The sequence below is a fragment of the Amia ocellicauda genome, chromosome 17 (genome assembly GCF_036373705.1).
Source record: "Amia ocellicauda isolate fAmiCal2 chromosome 17, fAmiCal2.hap1, whole genome shotgun sequence".
NCBI classification, from domain to species: Eukaryota; Metazoa; Chordata; class Actinopteri; order Amiiformes; family Amiidae; genus Amia; species Amia ocellicauda.
Genome location: NC_089866.1, coordinates 9,960,919 through 9,984,261, shown reverse-complemented (window position 1 = coordinate 9,984,261; position 23,343 = coordinate 9,960,919). Strand labels below are relative to the sequence as shown.

The 23,343-nt window shown below is 45.0% G+C and overlaps 1 protein-coding gene across 1 annotated transcript in view; it reads right to left on the bottom strand.

The window, feature by feature from the left end:
• vwa3a (von Willebrand factor A domain containing 3A) overlaps positions 1-23,042 on the bottom strand; it is a 32,398-nt gene extending 9,356 nt beyond the window's left edge. The window contains exons 1-22 of the mRNA XM_066689514.1: positions 22,801-23,042; positions 20,796-20,895; positions 20,145-20,271; positions 18,709-18,833; positions 18,177-18,254; positions 17,493-17,547; positions 16,507-16,608; positions 16,122-16,228; positions 14,391-14,516; positions 13,810-13,918; positions 13,576-13,641; positions 12,100-12,231; positions 11,495-11,633; positions 11,291-11,394; positions 10,169-10,249; positions 9,753-9,847; positions 8,480-8,599; positions 4,069-4,143; positions 3,526-3,667; positions 2,880-3,075; positions 2,609-2,679; positions 1,628-1,777 (exon numbers count right to left, since the gene is read on the bottom strand). Coding sequence (XP_066545611.1) covers positions 1,628-1,777; positions 2,609-2,679; positions 2,880-3,075; positions 3,526-3,667; positions 4,069-4,143; positions 8,480-8,599; positions 9,753-9,847; positions 10,169-10,249; positions 11,291-11,394; positions 11,495-11,633; positions 12,100-12,231; positions 13,576-13,641; positions 13,810-13,918; positions 14,391-14,516; positions 16,122-16,228; positions 16,507-16,608; positions 17,493-17,547; positions 18,177-18,254; positions 18,709-18,833; positions 20,145-20,271; positions 20,796-20,884 — 2,289 coding nt within the window. The 5' untranslated portion in view covers positions 20,885-20,895; positions 22,801-23,042. The remainder of the gene's footprint in view (positions 1-1,627; positions 1,778-2,608; positions 2,680-2,879; positions 3,076-3,525; positions 3,668-4,068; positions 4,144-8,479; positions 8,600-9,752; positions 9,848-10,168; positions 10,250-11,290; positions 11,395-11,494; positions 11,634-12,099; positions 12,232-13,575; positions 13,642-13,809; positions 13,919-14,390; positions 14,517-16,121; positions 16,229-16,506; positions 16,609-17,492; positions 17,548-18,176; positions 18,255-18,708; positions 18,834-20,144; positions 20,272-20,795; positions 20,896-22,800) is intronic.
• Between the last annotated feature and the right edge of the window lie 301 nt (positions 23,043-23,343).

Here is a 23,343-nt window from a genome sequence, read left to right as displayed (position 1 = left end):
CCACCCAGCCCAGAAATTCTCCTGTGAGCATTGGGTTAATTGAGTAAAAAAAAAACTGAAAAAAAGCCAGCCAAGCTTGTCTTCCCCACCACATCGTTTTTGGTGTAACAACTGCAGCGGAGGTGAAAAAAAAAATCCTTGCAAAAGTTTTATGGGGTGACTTTTAAAGGATAGTAGGGCCATTACATTTAACAGGGCTGAGTGATGGCGGACCTGCCCTGGCAGCTCTTAAAATTCCTCCCACTCCCAGTGACCGCTGAGGAGCAGAGCCGCGGCAGCCCAGCGACACATATTTCATCACTAATTAAAACACTGACAGCTAAAATCTTTTAAGCCACTCTTGCATAAACTCTTTAATAACCCTGTCAGGGAATCCTACGGAGGTTTCTTTCTTTCTTTTTTCCTGCTACAACTTCTAAGCTCTAATTATATTGAAAGCTCTCCCTGTTCAAAAGGGTACTGAGAAATTAAACCGCTGAAATAGCCAAGCCTAAATCATGCAACCTTTGCATATGTGTGGTTTGTGTGTGTTTTTTTTTTTAAGCCAACTAAGGTCTCCTGTTTTACCGTACTTCTCCTATGACCTACAGTTATTCTGCATTAGCTTATGAACATACAGGAAAAAATACTATTTGAGTGTGGCCTACTTAACAGGCAAGCAATGTTAGGTGATTTAAATACAGTTCTGTTAAATTAGTGATATACCACCGTCACTGTTGTGTGATACAAGCGCAGAGCATGCCAAAAATTGGAGGTAAGAATTGGTGTCCTCACTCTACCTAGCACTACATGCCCATAATTTATTTACTCTGCAGATGTAATCACTGGACTATAATAGGTACAGTGAGGGAAAAAAGTATTTGATCCCCTGCTGATTTTGTACGTTTGCACACTGACAAAGAAATTATCAGTCTAGAATTTGAATGGTAGGTGTATTTTAACAGTGAGAGACAGAATAACAACAAAAAAATCCAGAAAAACGCATTTCATTTCACATAGCCAAGGCAACAAATGAGTGGCTCAAGAAGAAGCACATTAAGGTCCTGGAGTGGCCTAGCCAGTCTCCAGACCTTAATCCCATTGAAAATCTGTGGAGGGAGCTGAAGGCTCGAGTTGCCAAACGTCAGCCTCGAAACCTTAATGACTTGGAGAGGATCTGCAAAGAGGAGTGGGACAAAATCCCTCCTGAGATGTGTGCAAACCTGGTAGCCAACTACAAGAAACGTCTGACCTCTGTGATTGCCAACAAGGGTTTTCCATGAAGTACTAAGTTGAAGGGGTCAAATACTTATTTCCCTCATTAACATGCAAATCAATTTATAACTTTCTTGAAATGCGTTTTTCTGGATTTTTTTGTTGTTATTCTGTATCTCACTGTTAAAATACACCTACCATTAAAATTATAGACTGATCATTTCTTTGTCAGTGGGCAAACGTACAAAATCAGCAGGGGATCAAATAGTTTTTTCCCTCACTGTAAGTCATCCTGGCATGTAAACTTGCATGTTTACAGTGATGTCAGTTTCTGGTTGGCCCACTGCTTGGATGCGAGTCAGGCAAAGACCTAGGGGCTGCCCACCATGAAGACCTGCACAAAGGGATGGGGGAAACGCTGCCCCAGCCTGACCTTTCTGGCCAGCATGAGTGCGGTGGGCCTGGGTGCCATCAGTTTGGGCGGACGGAGTCTCTCTCTGCTGGGGGGTGTCTGGAGTGTCCGGTCACACTGTGGCTGCCTCCTACCTGTCCGCTGAGCCAGGGAGTCCACCAGGAGGGCGCACTGCACAGGGGAGAGCCACATGTCAGCCAGGCCGCAGTGAGAAACGGTGAAGTGCACTCTGATTCTCAATCAGCCCCTGACTCATCTGCCCAGGAGGCCTGTGTTTTAAACAGAGCCCCTGCAGTGGAGCGACGCAGGACAGAACATCGCAACAATTACTGGGTGTCAGGAAGTGCGCACATCGGTTGTGACCTCCCAGGGCAATCGCAGCAGAGTGTAATCAGGAATTGTGCGTGTTAGAGAGAAATAGAAACTGAGCAAACAGGCTGACTGGAAGTATTTCATTAACCATTTTTCACAATCTGCTAATTCGTAAACAAAATCTTAAATTTCCCTTCAAATTAATGCTATTTTAAATATTAAATGTTACAAATAGTAATATTACAAATCTGTTTACTTAAACCTAACATATTTGGAAAAATGTATAACATAGACAATTAAAAACATTCCTTAAAGATGCAAGTTAACTGCTTTAAGAAATAAGGGTAATCTGTGCTTGCTGCCTAGCCTGACACAATCACTGTCCTACTGTTCTACAGAGCAAGTTGCTTCAGTTGTGTACCACTCTACAGGCACATGTGGAAGAAGCACAGGGAACAGATCCTTGGATCCTAAAACATCAGCATAAAATGGCCTAGCCCTCCAGGCCTGTGTCAATACTCACAAGCACACAGAGTCCTGACCACCTTCTGACAGGAAGGGCTCTGTCTTAAGCAAACATCTGAGACACTAATGACCTTTACAGCTGCTGTTAAGGACAAAGCATGAACTGGATCCACCCATCAGTAACAGCTCAGAGGGTCACCCATAGGAGGCTCTGGGAAGACGCACCTTCTGTGAATAGTTGACTGCTTTCTCCATCTCTGCAAGCAAAGCGTCGATGTCATCGCTCTCGACATTGCCTGGAGGAGAGGAGGACACCTAAGTCTGAGAAGCGTGGAGAGAGAGCGGTCACGTAGCAAAAGCGTCTTTCTAAAGAGAAAAAACATGTATCCACGCACCCCCTTTTCTTGAAAGTAGGAATAGAAGGGATGGAAAATAAATACTAAAAGTGCAATGAAAGCAGTAAGTTATTATTTCGGAAAACGAACATCGACCCCACCCATCTCTCTGAGCCAGTAGAAGCGCCCATTGCCGTGTCGAGCCAACTCCCTCAGCGTGGCAGCCGTCTCGGCAGTGGTGGCGAAGCGTGGCGGGATGCAGTCCTGCAATGGTGGCTCGGCGGTGCTGAACAGACACACGTGGAGCCGCAGGACACCGCCAGCACAGCTCTCCGACACGTACCCACACACCGCCGCCTGCAACACGCAGATGCACAGGTCAACATCAGCACAGGTCACTCCCAGACTGCACTGCGCCCCACGCTGTCCAGTCGCTGTATAGTAACTTATGAAGGAGTGTATTCCGCTGCTTCCAAAGGGTACCACACAAGCTAGCAGAATTGAGCACTAATACTGTCCCTACGGCACATGCTGAGATTGTGCCTTTGGGGGAACTATTTCATCTGTTGGGAAGCTTACAGAGCTGTCAGATATGCCGCAGAGAGGCCTGTGAATTGAGTTTCTCACCAAGATCATACATTCCAGATAACCAGGGCTTTGCTTAAAGGTGCCTTTACAAACTGTATTCCAGTCATGCAAAACTCAGGGTCCTTCATATTACCAATGAGAAAAAACCTGCAAACTCTGGTAACAGCTTGGTAAATTTCCCCTACCCACTCCATCCCAGTCCTGCCTCTTAGAACGCACCGACTCCTGATCGGGCACCCCGCTGGTGAAGAGGTACACGCCCTGAGACCGTCCCGGTGCCGCCTGCAGGTCCAATTCCACAGCCAGTTTCAGGGCCCCCATTATATTGCGACTTCCCCCACAGTTCAAGCCCAGGATCCATCTGCAAACAAGAACCGAAAGCATAAATAATGAACAAAACTGACACCTCCATACCGCTACAGAATTCAGTTGAGCTTCCCTTTCATCTCTCTTAACCTTCCTATTGATCTGTGACACTGAATAAGGGGCCAATGCTTTACTAGGCACACCAAACACTTCACTTCTAAGAACTGCTTTGATTTGCGACCCCAATCACAAATGTCCTCCAAGGCAAAGTGGATGGGAAGACATGCAGGGACACTCAGGCCAGGACCGCACACCCCTTTCATCACAAGCTCCAGGTTATATTTATCTGGAGAGGTCTGGGCTCTCAGAGAGAAATATATGATTACAAGGGTTGCTGTTCGCCATCCGTCCCACCATCTCTGTTTTGAATGTCGAAGTACACAGTTTAAATCTTACTGCCAAGCGTCCTGGAGGTTCTCTGGTGTGGCGGCAGCCATGTCCTTACACCAGGGCTTCACATCGGTCCCAAACCTGTCAGGGATGATCAGAAAGGTTTTAATTAACAAAGGGAGCAAGTGATCTACATAACTGGGTACATTGAAACAATAGTAGGCTGCTTTAAAAGGTTGGAGAGAGAGCATCCTATAGCTATATAATTAAGCACCATTCCCTGCAGACACGCACAAGGTGAAACGGCTTAAATCAAGGGAACATGCGTCACTCGAGCACTGCATATAACTGGACATGCCTACCTTAACCAGTAAGTGGTTGTACTAGAGGTCAGGTGCTGTGTAGAGTTTTTTTTTTTTTCTAAGGACATCTTGAACACCTTTTTGAATGTTGATAGTTTGGACCTTGTGCGATTGATAGGCTTTGATAGGGAGGGGGCATGTAAATTACATGCTGCCATGTTAGAGAATGGAGAATGGTGCTTTAAAAGATTACCCCATGCCCCCTGGTCATCTATTAAAGTTGATGGCAGCAGTCATTTTGGCCAAGGGTGGGCCTACATCCTGTTAAATACACGGTGTCTCTTGGCATTTCTGTGTTGTTCAGATGAGCTGGTCACAAACTGGCTCTGTAGAGCTGGCGTTATTATGTAAATGGCTTGAATAAAGAGGAGCGGGTCTGTGTCGTCAGGGTATCTTAACAGAGGATAAGTGTTCAGGTCAGCTTTGTAACGAACAGCTTCCCAGCCACTGAGTCAAGAGGAAACAGCCCACCCCGATCAAGAGCCCACACAGCAGGCACGCACTCTGTCTAAGAAAACATTTATTTTCCCCCTATATGTTCGTCACTGTCTGGAATCCCCTACCATCTTTCTATTGTTTTAGTCTGGAGGAAGAAAACCAACAAACAAAACTGAAAAATAAATAAAAATAATAATAATAATCTTTTCATTCTTGGCTGTAAAATTGCAGATTGTCCTTTGTGCATGCTTACTGTGCCCTTTCCCTCATACTTAAGTGCAGTGAAATTTATGAAGGACAATGCTACTGTGGATGTGGAAGAAATCAATATAACTTTCTCCTTACAGGCAAAAAAAAAAGTGTTATTTCACAATGTGCCTTTTGACAGGGAGGTTAGTAGTATGGGCATGGCTTTATACACTTTTACCAAAAATCATGGGACCAGCCTTGGGGTGATGTGTGATGCAAAGGTTGGCTTTTATAAAAGGCACAAACGTCACCACTGTAAATTGAGATCTTGGAACAACAGTGCAACGATAGTATCTGTGACAATCAATAACAAGGGCTGGTACATATACCACCACTATAATGCAATATGTCACAACACTGGGAGTTTGGCACAGCAGCTCAGGGAGAATTATGCCCATCTGAGTCCTGGTCTCAATCCCATAGAACACCTCTGGGATCTACTGGAACACGGAATCAGTACAAAAATACATTCCTAAGAGCAGTCTTGTCCCAGTGCTTATGGCGATACAGTGTAAGCCCCAGACCTGAGACAAAGACATACCTTCAAATGTTTTGAAATATGTCACTCTAGCAAACAGCTGTTAAAGTCTAAGCAGGCCAACCCTCGATTATGTGAGCTTCTCTCCAACTACCAGTTCCACCTGCTGCGATTAAGAGTGCAGTCTTTCTTGTGAAATATTTACTTACATTTCAATATTTTAAAATAAATTAAAATAGTACCTTTGTGAAAACAATCTTTCTTTCAATATTTTAACTATCATATTCGTCCCAGCTCTGGAAGGCACAGCATAGTGTATGTATGTATATACACTCACCTAAAGGATTATTAGGAACACCATACTAATACTGTGTTTGACCCCCTTTCGCCTTCAGAACTGCCTTAATTCTACGTGGCATTGATTCAACAAGGTGCTGAAAGCATTCTTTAGAAATGTTGGCCCATATTGATAGGATAGCATCTTGCAGTTGATGGAGATTTGTGGGATGCACATCCAGGGCACGAAGCTCCCGTTCCACCACATCCCAAAGATGCTCTATTGGGTTGAGATCTGGTGACTGTGGGGGCCAGTTTAGTACAGTGAACTCATTGTCATGTTCAAGAAACCAATTTGAAATGATTCGACCTTTGTGACATGGTGCATTATCCTGCTGGAAGTAGCCATCAGAGGATGGGTACATGGTGGTCATAAAGGGATGGACATGGTCAGAAACAATGCTCAGGTAGGCCGTGGCATTTAAACGATGTCCAATTGGCACTAAGGGGCCTAAAGTGTGCCAAGAAAACATCCCCCACACCATTACACCACCACCACCAGCCTGCACAGTGGTAACAAGGCATGATGGATCCATGTTCTCATTCTGTTTACGCCAAATTCTGACTCTACCATCTGAATGTCTCAACAGAAATCGAGACTCATCAGACCAGGCAACATTTTTCCAGTCTTCAACTGTCCAATTTTGGTGAGCTTGTGCAAATTGTAGCCTCTTTTTCCTATTTGTAGTGGAGATGAGTGGTACCCAGTGGGGTCTTCTGCTGTTGTAGCCCATCCGCCTCAAGGTTGTACGTGTTGTGGCTTCACAAATGCTTTGCTGCATACCTCGGTTGTAACGAGTGGTTATTTCAGTCAAAGTTGCTCTTCTATCAGCTTGAATCAGTCGGCCCATTCTCCTCTGACCTCTAGCATCAACAAGGCATTTTCGCCCACAGGACTGCCGCATACTGGATGTTTTTCCCTTTTCACACCATTCTTTGTAAACCCTAGAAATGGTTGTGCGTGAAAATCCCAGTAACTGAGCAGATTGTGAAATACTCAGACCGGCCCGTCTGGCACCAACAACCATGCCACGCTCAAAATTGCTTAAATCACCTTTCTTTCCCATTCAGACATTCAGTTTGGAGTTCAGGAGATTGTCTTGACCAGGACCACACCCCTAAATGCATTGAAGCAACTGCCATGTGATTGGTTGGTTAGATAATTGCATTAATGAGAAATTGAACAGGTGTTCCTAATAATCCTTTAGGTGAGTGTGTGTATATATATACACTCACCTAAAGGATTATTAGGAACACTATACTAATACTGTGTTTGACCCCCTTTTGCCTTCAGAACTGCTTTAATTCTACGTGGCATTGATTCAACAAGGTGCTGAAAGCATTCTTTAGAAATGTTGGCCCATATTGATAGGATAGCATCTTGCAGTTGATGGAGATTTGTGGGATGCACATCCAGGGCACGAAGCTCCCGTTCCACCACATCCCAAAGATGCTCTATTGGGTTGAGATCTGGTGACTGTGGGGGCCAGTTTAGTACAGTGAACTCATTGTCATGTTCAAGAAACCAATTTGAAATGATTCGACCTTTGTGACATGGTGCATTATCCTGCTGGAAGTAGCCATCAGAGGATGGGTACATGGTGGTCATAAAGGTATGGACATGGTCAGAAACAATGCTCAGGTAGGCCGTGGCATTTAAACGATGCCCAATTGGCACTAAGGGGCCTAAAGTATGCCAAGAAAACATCCCCCACACCATTACACCACCACCACCAGCCTGCACATTGGTAACAAGGCATGATGGATCCATGTTCTCATTCTGTTTACGCCAAATTCTGACTCTACCATCTGAATGTCTCAACAGAAATCGAGACTCATCAGACCAGGCAACATTTTTCCAGTCTTCAACTGTCCAATTTTGGTGAGCTTGTGCAAATTGTAACCTCTTTGTCCTATTTGTAGTGGAGATGAGTGGTACCCGGTGGGGTCTTCTGCTGTTGTAGCCCATCCACCTCAAGGTTGTACGTGTTGTAGCTTCACAAATGCTTTGCTGCATACCTCGGTTGTAACGAGTGGTTATTTCAGTCAAAGTTGCTCTTCTATCAGCTTGAATCAGTCGGCCCATTCTCCTCTGACCTCTAGCATCAACAAGGCATTTTCGCCCACAGGACTGCCGCATACTGGATGTTTTTCCCTTTTCACACCATTCTTTGTAAACCCTAGAAATGGTTGTGCGTGAAAATCCCAGTAACTGAGCAGATTGTGAAATACTCAGACCGGCCCGTCTGGCACCAACAACCATGCCACGCTCAAAATGGCTTAAATCACCTTTCTTTCCCATTCAGACATTCAGTTTGGAGTTCAGGAGATTGTCTTGACCAGGACCACACCCCTAAATGCATTGAAGCAACTGCCATGTGATTGGTTGGTTAGATAATTGCATTAATGAGAAATTGAACAGGTGTTCCTAATAATCCTTTAGGTGAGTGTATATATATATATATATATATATATATATATATATATATATATATATATATATATTTTAAAAAAGCTATTGTTTTCATAGCTTGCAGACTGGCAGTGGTGGCATTGGGATCACTTTCGAGGGTAACTATCGTCTGGAGGAAAGAAGGAGTGGCGGAGGGCCTACGCTATGATGTTGAAGCTGTCCTTGCTGGCCAGTTGTTGCTCTAGCAGCAGCCGTAGGGAGTGCTGGATGTGGATGAGGTACAGCGAGTTCATCTGAGACACGTCCACCAGAATCACCACTCTGGGGGAAGAGGAGGAGAGAGTGACCTTTACAGCCCTGCCAGAGGGATCATTAACCAGGGACTAATTACAGCTCTCTGTGGGTCTTCAGCCTAGTGTGCGTCTCTGTGTGTGGGTGTGTGTGTGTGAGTGGAGTGAGATGGAAGGCTGGCCTACAGATAAGCACACAGGAGAAATAAACAATGGTCAGGAAAAATCAACAGGCGGTATATGCACAGAAGGACAACCAACTCTAACAATTTAGGGGCGCACAAACCGCTCCTCAGAGCAGCAGAGCACACAATTTATTACTCAGCAAGAGCATGTGATTCCTCTAACATGGGGAGGAAAGAGAGCAGGAGCAGAGCCATTTAAAGCAATTCAATAAACAAATTAATAAATGTATAGTTAGTTACGCCGTTCCCTCTGTGCGACTATAATGTCTGAGACGTTCGTTGTGATTTATTTTTGTTAATTCACAGCGCTGTCATTTGTGCTTCCTGTCATGCTTCCTCCCATGCAGCAATCAAGGTAAGAAAAAAGTAAATAAAATCTGCAATCAAAGTCCTGGAAAGAATATACATTTGAGTTTTTTTTTTTTTGGTTTGTTTTGTTTTCTCCACCCTGGAACCTCTGCCTAAATTGAGGCATTGTTGAATGTTTTATGCTCTATGCACAGTGCACTTACCCCATTCAGGAAAGCTATGCTACATATTAGAGACAATCACTGTCATGAATCCTATCCTATGCCTAATGCTCTCTTTAAAAACTCTAATAGGTATTTATACACAGTACATTGCCCAAAGGCTTCACACATTGTATAGCAAGAGTGCAAAACTGTGGTCCCAGAGAGGCAGAATCCAGCACTGTGTTAAAGGCCTCTCTGAATCATTAGCACCTTGTTGTTAAAATATTCCAGGGAGGCCGATAATGAGCTGAACTAGACAGAGGAATGAACTCCTGACAGCCTGAAGATGCTGCAGCTTTTCAGAAGCCTAGCTGTGCTCCCTGTTGTACAGTACATCGGTATTTAAAATCAAGGAGATTGACATGTTTCCCTCGGGCAATCTAAACCGGTTAGCATCCAAAACATTTGGCCTGTGGGACAGGGACAGGGGACTGGGGTCAGATACTCAGGGGGACTGGTGCCCCAATAGTCGGCAGCAGGTCCTTGCCTTTTTTCACAAACAGTGCCCCAGATCTGCCGGCTGCCACTGGTCAGCCACTCCACCCGCTGCTCCAGCGCCAGCACGGCCCGGCCCAGCTGCTTCTGCACAGTCACAGGGAGGAGTGGAGAGATGCAGAAAGAGGGACAGAAAGAGAAAGAATGAGATTTGGATCGTATGAGGTAGAGAGGGAGGGCAGAGGAATATAAAACAAAGTGATGTGTCGAGAATGAGATATGGATCGTATGGGGTGAAAGAGGAGAGGAGGGAGGTGAAAGGCAGGGAGAGGGTGAGAAAGCGAGAGAGAGAATTAGCATTCCTCAGAGTCACAGATGAGAGTGTATCAGCCATGTACTGACAACACCAATTACTCAAAGTGTGCTGGAAGAAGCAGGCTGACTGAACATGGAGAATGAAGGCAGTACCTGGTAGTTGTACAATATGGGTGGGTCCACGTGCACATTCTTCACTGTTCCATCATGCCATTCACACTGCACCATGGCTTTCTAGGGAGCACCAGAGACATTATTGTTATTATAATGATGATGACGATTATCACTATTGTACATTCCCAGAAATAGAAAAAGACAGGAGGGTTGGGGTACTTTAATTTATCAAGATAAAAAGAGGCACACGCAGTGCTGAAAGCAGTGAAGTGGAAAGCGATCAGAGAGACAAAAAAAAACGCCTCAGTGCCACTCTGTATGGCAGGTTGGGTGTCATGCGTTACAGGAAGGAGGTATTTTCTCATGAGAAGTTTTCTTGTCCAGTGCCGGAGATCGCTCTTTGTGTGCCGAGGTAATAACAGGATGACTCACACACTCAGCACCGAGAGGCTGGGGGATGTGTGTCAGGATCAGGCAGGCCACTTAAACACAGTGTAAAGAGTGTAATTATGTCAGGAATGCATTAAAAACTGCCAGTACTAATATTGGTACAAACTCGCTGCTTACCTCAGTACAGAGGGACAGGCTAACTGAACCGAACTGCCCGCAGAGTCTTGAAATAAGCTGGACGAGACTTACATTGCCTGCACAACAGCGGACTCATCCGAATAAAATCAAAGCCCAGCATTTGCAAACAAGTTTGAAATTAAAATAATTGGGGGGGATTGCATCTGGTGGAAAGTTTTTTTTTTTTTTTTTAAACCATCGATTCAGCCATTTTTAAGAAAAGGAAGGGCTGTATTAAACAAGCACTCCCAACACTTCACTTTGAGAAGTAGGGTAATACAGTGTTGGGGAAGTTGATTGACACTTCATGAAGCAGCTGTGCCTCTTCAGATGCATTGGCTAATGGCAATTTCACAAGAAATGCAGAGTGAAAATGGGTCTAATGATCAAGTCTCATTTTATAAAAAAATTAATATTTAACAAAAATGATGGACCAGCCGTTCAATGTAATGTTCTTTAGATGTTTTCTGATGATCGACCATTTTTACGGTGTGAGCAGTGATTCTGTTGACCATGCACCTATTGTTGGTTATTGCTACCCCTCTGCCTCATTGACTTGAAATGTGCCACAGACACACATACGGGGGCACCCACCTCGTGTAATGTGGAGGTCACAGTCTTCCTCAGAATGGGCACAAACTCCTCCAGCAGGGCATAAGCATTGGGTGCCAGCACCTGATACAGGCAGAGCTTCTTGGCTGTCAGTTGGATGTAACAGGAGAGACAATGCAGCAGCTGCCATTGAGACACTCTGGGCTTTGACATCTCGCTGTAGATCTTCCAGTGAACGTCATTTACCTTTCAGCCCGTTGCTCTTCAGCCAATCAGCCGAAGTTTTGGGTAGGTGGTTTGACATCTCGATGCTCAGCGGGCCGTCGTGATTGGGTGGTTTGGGAAGCAAGCAGGAAGGGGGCAATGTGTCCAGCTCTGTTGAAATCTAGCCACACAATAAAACCAGCGTGTGACTTGTTACAGACAGGGGTGCTGAAGTAGGTGAACTTTGGTGTCTCCTTAGCATCTATGCATGTTTGCTTTGAGCTCAGCTGAAATAAATTTTATTTGTGACTGGCAACACTTATTTCAACTTAGTTCAAATTAAATGTTCATGTATAAGCTATCTATGTACAATATACATGTATCTACCGGTCTTTATATTTTTAAAAGGAGTTTGATGTGATCATTGGAACCATTTTTCAGCAAACATCACCGTTAAGATCAATTTAAAAAAATAAACAATTATTCTACATAAATCATCATCAACGATTAAACAGAATCATCACAAAATGTACATATTTTTTGCGTGGTTTGTATTCCTAGAATGTAATTGTTTTCTGTAACTGACGGTTTCTGTATCAATACAACTGATAATCAAAATAAATGGAAGACACATTCCTGGCTGTTACCTCTTGTGTCACGGAGATAAGCGTGTCTCCCATCAGGCCCTGACGCATTTCCTTTATCTGGTTCAGCACATCCCCGGCTCTCTGGGCCTCTCTGCGCAAGAGATCAATGTCGCTGCTACTGTGAGCGGCGCCCTGACTCACCAGGAGAGAGAGGGGGAGGGGGAGGGGGGGGTGGGGAGACAGACATTGTGAGTGCTGCTGTGACCATGGTGGTGGTGTCTCTGCCAGCCCCTCCCCATTTTGCCAGCCCAGGATGGAGAACCTGGCCAAGGCTTTATGACAGGGAGACAGGCCCACCTGACATGGCACAGCAGCCTCCCCAACATGGACCTGGGTCCCTGCCCACTGCTGACAACCAGAGATGCCCTTGGATGCTTCGCAGCACACTGTTACTAGAGCCCTTTTATTTACGTATTCATTCACTCCTCTTTCTATCTGCATATGTGTTTATTTAGCTATGGAAAGCAAGGGCACAAATAACCTTTCAGCTTAATGATGCTAAAAAGGAGACTGAGGACAGTTCTGTGAAGGGGGATTAGATAATACATCCTTTGATGTAGCAAGGTGGTGCCTCTCCTCCCCATTAATGACATCCTGGAGTGTAAAAGCTCTCTAGGCACTCACTGAATATTACAAAGCGTATTTGAAATGCTCTTCGTTTTTGAGTTGTCCCCTCAAGTCACATAAATAAAGCACAGACTCTTGACTAATGCGTCCCACAGCGCTCCACAGATTGATATCCCTGGAATCCCCCTCGACCAATTTCTACAGACGGAGCAGCGAATGATGAAGCTGGAAACTAACCAGCCCCCTTCAAACCGGTGCAGATTCAATAGCACTGAACTAATTCCACCCCCCCACCCTCCTCCTTCACAGCCACCCCATGACAGAAAATCAACATCACAGATATTCAAATCCTATCGATCCCATGGAGAGCAGAGAGTGGCACTGAGACTTAAAAGAACCAGCCATGGATATTCTGGATATGTCTTGCTTAGATTAGAGGGGCATTTATGATGACAGTGCTTCGGTCAATTCTCCCATTGCCCCCTCACCTTCTCTAGTCACAATGTTCAGACTGAAAATGGACACATACTGTTCACTACATGTTGACAGTTGTTTACTTCTGTTCTGCTTATCCAATCAAACTTGATCAGCTGCTGTGCAACACATTTGCAAAACAGACTGGACTAATTTTATAGAGTACAATGACTTAACTGTTTACAAGTACGCATTAGAATTATTGGGAGTGGATAAGCACGTTATGAGTTCATAACTACGGCATAGTTTGACCCGGCTGGCTTTCCATACCAGACAGGGAACACAACCAACACAAGGCAGCAGGACCAATCCATTGAAGGAAAGTTGTAAAGGTCTCCGGAGGGCAGTCTGTGTCATTTGGAGGGTAATGTGAGGTAATCTTCCTCTTTGAGCCAGTGGAAAATGAGCCTCGAACTCCAGATTTAGAGCAGTTACCTGTCTGTCAGACGCACCGCAGTGGAAGCGTCCCTTGGAGGCCTGGGCCAGTGCCTTCACAGCTGCCTGCAGTGAGGAGGAATTACACAAATAGGTGAGCTGTTTGATAAACCAACATCAAGCTGAGCAGAGCTGTACTTCCAGCTACCTGAATTCTACTAATGTGACACAAATGCCATGTTCTCCACAGAAATGTATGTCTCGTATTTCATTGCAAATCGATGATTTACTTACACACGTCATGGGAGTGTTGCTGTTGTAGGCCACAGCATGAAGGGGCAAGGTCCTTCCCAGCAGGCACTGCTCCACGTAGGCAGACAGCACATCTGCAGTCTGGTCAGGGCTGCAGACGTACACAAACGCAAAACACAATCAGGCTTTGGTTCTGCCTTGTGTGGGATGTTAAGATGTTTGTGGTAGACGGCAAGTTCATGAATGGTGTTCAACTGTCACCATCAGTAACACGCATATTAGCAGATTTCCTACCAATAAGGCAAAATATAGAGGTCATAAGATCCCTACTGAAAGGATTTTCTCAGCGTATACAACCTCACAGAGCTGACAAGAGTTGGCAGTTTGCATGGAAGATGAGATGTCTGTGGACACTTTAAAAATATATATTTCCATGATAACAAAATAGGGAAGGCTTAGTCAAAGCACAAAAGTGAAGAAGGGCACTGATCAGCTGACAGTGAGTATAAACAGACAAGTGAGTCCATAGCAAGAATCTCAGTCAGTGTTCAATGCAGTCAGTGTTCATTGCAGTCAGTTAACACCAGGAATCTCAGCCAGTGTCCAGTCCTGTCAGTCAATACCAGGAGCCGAGGATGATGAGCAGCGAGTTGATCTCTCTGCAGGGCAGCCCCCTCTTCAGAGCACTCAGGAGATTACAGCCCCCAGTGCCCCCCAGTTGCTGCACCCACTGCTGTGCCTCCTGCAGCCTGCAAGACACACACACATGCATAGGGAACCACTGCTGTACCAATCACACAACAACAAACACATTCAACAAGACTCAATGAGAAATCCCAGATGGTACCTTAACTTCAAATATGTTATGTAACTTGGACCTGACAAGCGCATAAAATCTGGCAAAGGCAAAAAACGTTGTGGGAGTCCCCTCCTCCTACATCGCCCCATCCCTTGCTTCTCAACAGGCGTTAAAAGGCCAGCAAGACACACACTACCTCCATATGCCCATCACTCTCCTTCACAGTCACATGGTGAGTTGGACTGTTTTGTAACACTGTATGCCTCCATTCGGCACCAACACAAGCGGACGCAATATCTTTGAGACCCCAGTCATTGGTTTCATCTCCTACTGCACAATCTAGCCCAGTAAAGCAAAGGAGAGCTGAACTGTTGTGTGAAGTGGATTTTTCGATGTGAAGGTGGAATTGCCTTGAATCTCTATAGAAGCCAAGATACCCAACACAGACCGAGGCTGCAGTGTGCTTTTTGTGTACTTTCTGCTCGGCGCTGGCGTAGCACTGCCTTCTGCGTCTTACGCTCTGGCTCCGGCAGGGAACAAACAGACTTAGCAAAGGCAGAGACTGTTCTCACCCACACCCACAAAACACGCATGACCGATCTGACAAACAGGACATTCATGTTTAAAAAATCAATTTGCCAAGACGCATTAGAGACTGGGGTGAGGAGAGAGGAAAAGCAGACAGATTGAAAGTGCTGGAAAGCAAAAGAGAAAGCAGGAAAGAATGAATGAAACAATGCAGGATTTATATATTTTAAATGCTGCCCCTGTGTTTGGATTGAGGCTAATCTTTATTTACCCTTTACTTCTAACTGTACCTGTGAACAAGGATCTTTTTTTTATATATATATATGCTTTTCTTCACTTACAGGGAAATCCAGAATTTCATCAGTGAGAATATCAGGTATTTGTTTAAACTAAAAAGTGGTGCTTTTTACTGCTAAGGCATTGGAAAACACCTAGGCAAGATTGGTCCAAGTGCTGCATCACAGCCTGTGCCTTTTTGTACCCTTTCTTGTGTTCTCTGCTCTTTTATTAAGTAGAATAGAAAATAATTCTTCCCCACAGTTACTGCAGGACAGCAGAGAAATCGGAAACAGAGTTCCCACAAGGCATTCTGGGAGTTTGAAGAACCCAGACCAGGGGTCTCCAACCCTGGTCCTGGAGAGCCCCTTTCCAGCAGGTTTTAGAGGTCACCCTTCACCTGGAAGTATTGCATTCTGATCAGTGAAGCTTTGGTTTGGTAAATTCAGTAATTTAGAAACCATTGGAGCAATTTTCAGAATACCTTCAGCCTCTCAGAGCAAGAGCACCCTTGGTTGATTTGCTTAATTGATTAATAACTCCCATGTGTTCCTAGTATTTCGAAATTGGTGATTTTTAGGGTGACCTATAAGATTAACTGGATTGGGGCTCTCCAGAACCAGGGTTGGAGACCCCTGACCCAGACTCTTTAAGGGTCCAGAAGTGTCATACTGGTGTTCTGGCTTTGGGCCTCCCTCTTACAGTTTCCTCGGGACTCCCCAATCAAACACAGACGGCGATCTCTTCCCACCTGCGGGGGTTGACGTCTCTCGGGCTGTCCCACAGCAGCATGGTCTCCGTGCCGAAGGAGAGCAGGTACAGCTGCTTCTTGTGGCACAGCTGCTCATCTATGAGACACTGTGGGAGAGGTGTGAAAAGCAAAGCACTGAAGCTGCTGCTTGAGAATACAGACAACCCTCCTCTTCTGGGAACGGCTGCTACACAGATTGGATTATCAATAATCAGTCACATGTTCCAGCACTACCACGCTGTGTTGTCCTATCATTCCACTTTCACACCAGTACAAGGACAAGAAGATGACTAATGAAACAAAATAAAACCTTAGAAGGCAGTTTAGAAACTTCATTTCTGAAGCACTATCATTATACAGCCCTGGCACATATAACATTGCCTACCAAGAGGTTCCTCCGAAGGTCTTGCAGTCGCCCCGATTCACAGTTGGCATCCGAGGCATCAATAAGCACCCCCACTCTGGATCCCCTCACCAGGCCGAACACCTGCCAAATATAGCACAGCTCGATGGGCAGTGACAGTAACATGTCAAAAGACTTGGAATGGCCTAGTAAACCCACAATACAGAAGTCAATACATTTTAACTTTCTAGGTATAGTATTTGATGAGATATCTGCAGACACAAGCCCACCCCACCACCCTGAAAATATTGTTAACCAGTCCATAGCACCTAGGGTCTGTAAGTAACAGCCTGAGGACTTCAGACAGATGCCATTGAAATATAAGGCACTGTTGCAAGTACCTGCCAGGTGTTCTAAGCATCCATTCAACACCAAGCCACCCTCCTGTATCAAAAGCATCTGTAAAAGCTGGTCTTGAGTGAGGGGGCGGCAATTTGGGCCTGTGTCCACTAGAGGGAGACTGGCAGCACTCAGGCTGTCAGCGTTGGTTGAGGACAGGGACCCACACTTCCTGGTCACATCACCCTATTAGCGGCATCCTACACCCACCCACACACCTGCACCCACCTAAACCCGCATCTGCATCAACCAAGCCACCCACCAAACACACCCACACACTGCTCTCCTATCACACTGTGGCTCCACTCTCGCTCAACACTTGCTTATTCTTATCTCTTTAAGTACATCCGCCAGCGCTCAGATTTTATGAACCGTACTCTGAATCAGCAGAGTAAAAAAAAAAAAAAAAAACTGAAAACACTGCATGTAAATTGAGAGAACATGATTCGGGCTCCTATTGGTTTTAAAACTATCCTGCAAAGCTCTACTTGTTTCTCACACAGCTGTGAGATTTCTCGGTGTAGTGTCTGCTCTCCGCTGCCTTATACACCCCCACAGGTGTCAGCAAAGGAGCTCTCATGTCTGAAGCCAAACTGTCACCATCAGGCTGGAGAAAAGATTTAAATTACCTTGCGACTCCCTTCCTGGAGCCACCTCATCCTGCGGTGGTACAGCTCGAGCATTCTGGGGAGGAGGAGGAGACACTCTTTGTGAGTGTGTGTGCAGCAGGTATGAGATAGATGGAGAAAGAAATAAAAAATTGACAAAAAGAAAGGAAAAGGCAAGGAAGAAAGACAGATGGAAGCAGGATCGACAGAAAAAGGTAGGATTGGAAGAGAGAAATGGAAATGAGAAAATAATGTAAAAAAGACATGAAGGAAATGAAAGACAGAAAGAGGATGAATGATAGAGAAACTGACTTCAATTACTTAAAAAAATAATCTTTAGTATTATTTCTTAGCAGACACCCTTAACCAGAGTATCTATGTTTATATTGTATTGTGAATTTATTATGTATCAAAATATTACATGTTTTACGCATGGGCTGCCATTACAAATGAAAGAATACCTAATTCGGTTCTTGTTCATTTATTGAGGATGTCGTTAAACTTCGAATCAGAGAGTTAGATTGAAAAAAACAATCCACATTCTAGCCTGCCAGGCCGTGCCATGCCAGCTCAGCATTCCAGGTGAGGGACTGCCTGCTACTGCTCTCCGGCTGTGGAGGCAGGACGGCCTGTTGTTCCCAACAGCCACCCAGACAGACGGCACAGTGTGTGTGATAGGGGAGGGGCGTTTGGGGGGATACTCACTCATACAGCCTGGACTCGAACTCACTGACGATGCTACTGCTCAGCTCCATCTGCTTCCTCACACCCTCTCTGGAGGCCCTGCGGTCACCACACAGGGGTGTGAACAGTGGTCACTGGGAAACAGGTGGTCGTACTTCCATGGAAAAAAAACAATGCCTTCCTTCCACTGAATCACTCAAAACTGCATCTCAAAACACTTCTAACGCTGCTTCTCCTGAACTAGACCCCACTCCTACTGACTCTTCATTCATGTCTGTCAGCACGTCAAGAAAGTAATAAAATAAAAAGTGCATGAACCTATGAAGTAAAGGAGCTGTATCTCGCTACCAACGCCCACCACGAAAAATGACAAATTATTAAAAGCAGAAGCAGGGCAGAGCGAGACAGTGAGGGGTGCGGGGATGGCAAGCTTATTTATGTGAGGCATAAATGTGTGAGGCTTTCAGGAGGCCCACGCGAAGCCCGCCACCAAAGCCAGCCTTTGTGTAAGCAGCCTGGGCAGAGGCAACAGTTCTGGAGAGCGAACACTTACGTAACGCTCTTGCTCTGAGCGAGGAGGTGCGAGAGCGTCAGCCCTGTGCGCTCCAGACTGTGGTTGCTAAGCCACTCCTCAGAAGTCTGCCTGTCGCTGCTGGGGGTTTGGTGTCCTTGGATTCTCTGCCGTTGAAGAGGAGACAGTAGGTGATCAATAGCCTTTCTGTTACAGTCTCTCAGGGGGCTGTACTGCCTTGATTTCCCTTCAACAGAGAATTGTCTATTGGTGTTGAATATAATCAGACATATAATCAAATACAGATCTATTTTCAGTCATGGATCTAAGCGTCAGACCAGTAATGATAATGACAATACCTTGTAGCTGCCTGGCATTCGCGCACTTCATTTACACTTGTACTATTTTCCCCATGATTCAATTATGCGTTTCAGACAGGGTTTGCTATTTCACTTTTCTATCCTGTCGGTATTCCAATTATTCGTAAACCCCAGCAAACAAATTCCTATCAGAGCCACTGCCTGTGCCGCTATGTGGTGTCACTGTGATATCAGTCGGTACTCCATTAAATAGAAGCGACAAATTGAATGTTGCAGAATTTCAGTGGCTCGGGGTTCTGTGAAAGAACATTGGCTCAACAAAAGAACCTGAAGGTCAACCAGGAGAAACAAAAACACGATCTCTCCGTCTCTCTCTCGCGCGCACGCACACACACACACACAAATTACATTTCATTTACCAAAGGTGGAATAATCAGAAGTCAGAAACAAATAAAATAAAATAAATACATGTAACCTTGAGCAACAATAGAAGTTGAAAATGAAAAATCAAAACAAACTCCAGGTGGATTTTCTCTCCACGGGAGATAAAACCCAGTCAGTTTTACTTTTACATTTTGGGCCCTTGGGTACCTTAAATTGCACCCACAAATTCAGCCCTAACACAATCATGCAGTGTATGAAAAGGAAAAGAATGAGAGACGTGACACTTTAAACAGAACACCAATTAAAAATACTGGAATTTGGATGGGTTCATGTCTGTTGTTGCCTTTGGGTTCAACGAGCCTGCTCTGTGCTTCAATAAACTAGACAGGGAGCAAACCATGGTCTACTACAGTAAACATGCTTCAGGAATATTGATCATAGTACATCACGTTATTCCCATGGGCCAGTGTAGTAAAGCATAGTGACGGCAATGTGCTTTAACACACAAGCTCATGGGAATAACATTATGTACTATGATCAATGTTCCTGATGTGTGTTTAATCCATTGGCAACCACTAGAGGACTATGGAAAAACCATGTGACAAGTGCAAAACTCCTAGGGGAAATCTACCCAAGATTTACCATCTAATTGCACTGATAGGCTCCCTTCTGAAGAACCAAAGCACAATCACAGCAGTAGTTATGAATTGTGAGGTGGGTGTGGGCATCTGATGTGGGCGGTGTAGTCTTTCTGCTGTGGAGACGGGCCTTTACCAGCAGGTCGTGGGTGTGGTTGACGTGTGTGACGAGCAACCCACTGTCTAGCTCTGTGTAAGGGGCACTGATCTCCTGCCAGGAAGGCCGGCCTCTCAGCAGGGCTCTGCTGCAATCGGACTCTGATCTGGGGACAAACAGCAGGTCAACAAACCAGGCACCTGTCTGTGGGGCAACACTGCTAAGAGAAAACAAGCCCCCCCCACTCCACCCAAAGATTTTTATCATCCACCCCTAAAAAATGTACTATTAATTTCTACAAGCTTTCTAATACAAATTTTCAAGTAAACAGCTGGAAAGAGGGTTTTTTTTTGTTTTTTTTTAATGGCTGAAGGACAGTGAACTCAGATGTTTATCTAATCAAATGATCAGGTTTATTTACATTTCCAACAAATCATGGCTGTTAGAACTGAGTCTGATGTGAGGAGAAAGCCCAGGATTCACAGAAGACCAGCTTCTACTGCAATCCTCTAGAGAGACAGCCAAGAGAGACTGGAAATACACGAATGACTGGAAAAAGGTATTAGGCTGGACTGTTTTGACATAGTGAATGTTGCACAGTACTGCAATAATTGGAACCGGGTAAATTATTACACTTCAACCCCAACAGCGCTGGCTTTTTAAAACTGTAGGGCCTCTAGACCCACTTACGATCCTGGCATGTGAAGGGGCTCACTGTCCAGTCTGTCAGCCGCGCCAGTGCTGTCTTCATTGCTCATGGTGGAGGAGGGTACTGACATGTCAAGAGGAGCTAGGCCAGAGCAGAGAAGGAAATGCACAAAGGTTATTGACTTTTGCTTTGGTGTAATGAATATGTATTGATTGCTACAGATTAATGGCCACCCACTGGCAATTAGTCAAAGCCCACAGAGGATCAAGTAGTCAGGGGTGTCATTGGTTGGCCAGGGGGACTGGAAATAAATTACCAGAGGTTAAAGAAGCTGGTTAATACTCCTCCCATCGTGGCGAGGTGTTGTTAACAGATTTGACAACTGATATATCAAGAAAAACACAAGGAAGATAAAAAAATTACACACCAAAAAAAAAAAAAAAAAAAACAGAACAGGATAAGGATTCAGTGGGCTATGAATATGGTCCCAAGCACAGTGAATGGGAACACAGCCCTGAGTGAAAGTCAAGCCTATTGATGATGTCACAGAGGCCAACCCAAGAGGAAACTAACTGTCAACCCGACACTCAAGGTGACTGCAGTTACTCACACTGATCGCACCGGGGCACAAGCCAATAAATCAAAGTCAGGCCACAGTTAAACAGACATGAATAATGCATGGTATGGCGCACAGTCCTCGGGCACAGCAGTAACACTTGCAGGAGACTAAACGGGCAGCACAGTCACCGCCTGTGGAATTTCAATGTCCGCCCCCTAGCTGGTTTACATTCTGCAAACGCCGTGACCTGGCGGTGACAGTGGACTCACTGGGCGAACCGAAGAGGAGCTGTGATGAGACTCAGCCATTATGAAGCTTGTAACAATCACACCCCACTTCACTGTCGATCACACATTTCTGTTGTTGTTTTTGTATGACTGGAGGGGCCACTACACTGATAAATCAGGGATAAGCAAGACCAGTCCTGGAGGGCCCCAAGGGGGGTTCTGCTCTTGATTCCATCTCAGCTCTTACTTATTTAATTGAGGTGATGATTAGAATAAGAAGTCAAATCACCTGTATATTCCAGTTCTTATTAAGTCACTAACTAAAATGTATCCCTACACAATAGGAAGGGGGCAGGCCTCTGGTCAGTCACACTGGGCTTCAATCAGCAGACCGGGAATGAAATGCTGGAAGGAGGAAACACCCTAGAGATGAGCTCAGTGGTCCATTCCAGCCTCTCATCCTTCTGGGTTCAGCTTCTAAAGCTTTGATAAGAGCATTGCCTCTGGTAATCACAAGCGTGCTGCGCTTCTTGCATCATCACTGAAAAGACACATGGATAAATAACCTGCCTCCCTCACAGATTGAAACATACAGTATACACTCTAGAGTTTTTACCATTGACATTATCAGGAAAGCCATAAGCTATCAAGACACCTTGTGAAAGAGACAATTCCAGAGCCAGTTTGGAGGTGAAAATCCCACTCCTCCCTGTTGCACACATCAGGACGGCCTGACCCATGCAACTGGGATTAACACAAATGCATAAATGATTTCCTTCTGTACCTCTGCTCTATCAGTCCAACAACACTCTTTCCTAAAAACAAAAAAAAATCTCTTCATGTTTTTAGATAGAAAACAGGAACAAGGTTCTGCCTGGACAGGACTTTCAGTCTTTTCCACAGGGAGATGCACTGAAAAGATTGATATGCCAGAAGCAGACACAAATGCCTTAAAGTTTATGTCAGGCTTGTACAAATGGTATTTGATTACTATACAGCCCTGACGAGGGCATTATAATCATAAATGCTTTTTTGTAGGGAAATCAATCTGTTCATTGTAATGCCTACACACATACATACATACATACATACATATACTTACACACACACACACATGATTGTCTGCTTCATTCAAAAGCGTTATGACGTATTAGGCAGGGCATAATAATACGAATCTCCAACGGAAAATGAAGTAAAATATCACCTGTAGAATATTCGTCCAGGTTCTTATACAATCAGATTTCACAAATGAAAACTTACCGAGCTGTGAAATTCAGCACAATGTTTACCACGTTTCTTTTCAATCCGCCGTTATGTTTATTTTTTCCCATTAAAGCCCCCACGATGTCTTTGAGACCCCGACACTTCAGTATTTTGTGTATGTTTCTCAGAGGTGTAATGGCTGGTGCTGGGAGTTTCGCTTTGCTCAGCCGCAGTGTTTCCCATCACCACGACGACGGACGGATCCCTGCGCGGCGCAAGGACAGCCGGGAAGCGCAGCGACGCCCCGCTATAGCGCCTTTCACAGCCCGGCCGCTGTTTAGGGCAGGGGTTTGCAACATTGTATTTGAAGCACCGAGGGGAAACTTTGTGTCTTTGACGTAGAACACTTACGTAAACACGTCACCAACTGCGCAGCACCTCCAGGCCACTTTTCAATGGTGGCGTTCGTGCAGCGCAGATTGCCGCACTTCTGCGCAGATATGCACAACCCCGCTGCGGAAATCTGCGCTGCACGAATGGGAACCCTTATCTTGCCAAGATAGGAAGATATTTAGGATATTTTAATTGTTTTAAACCTCA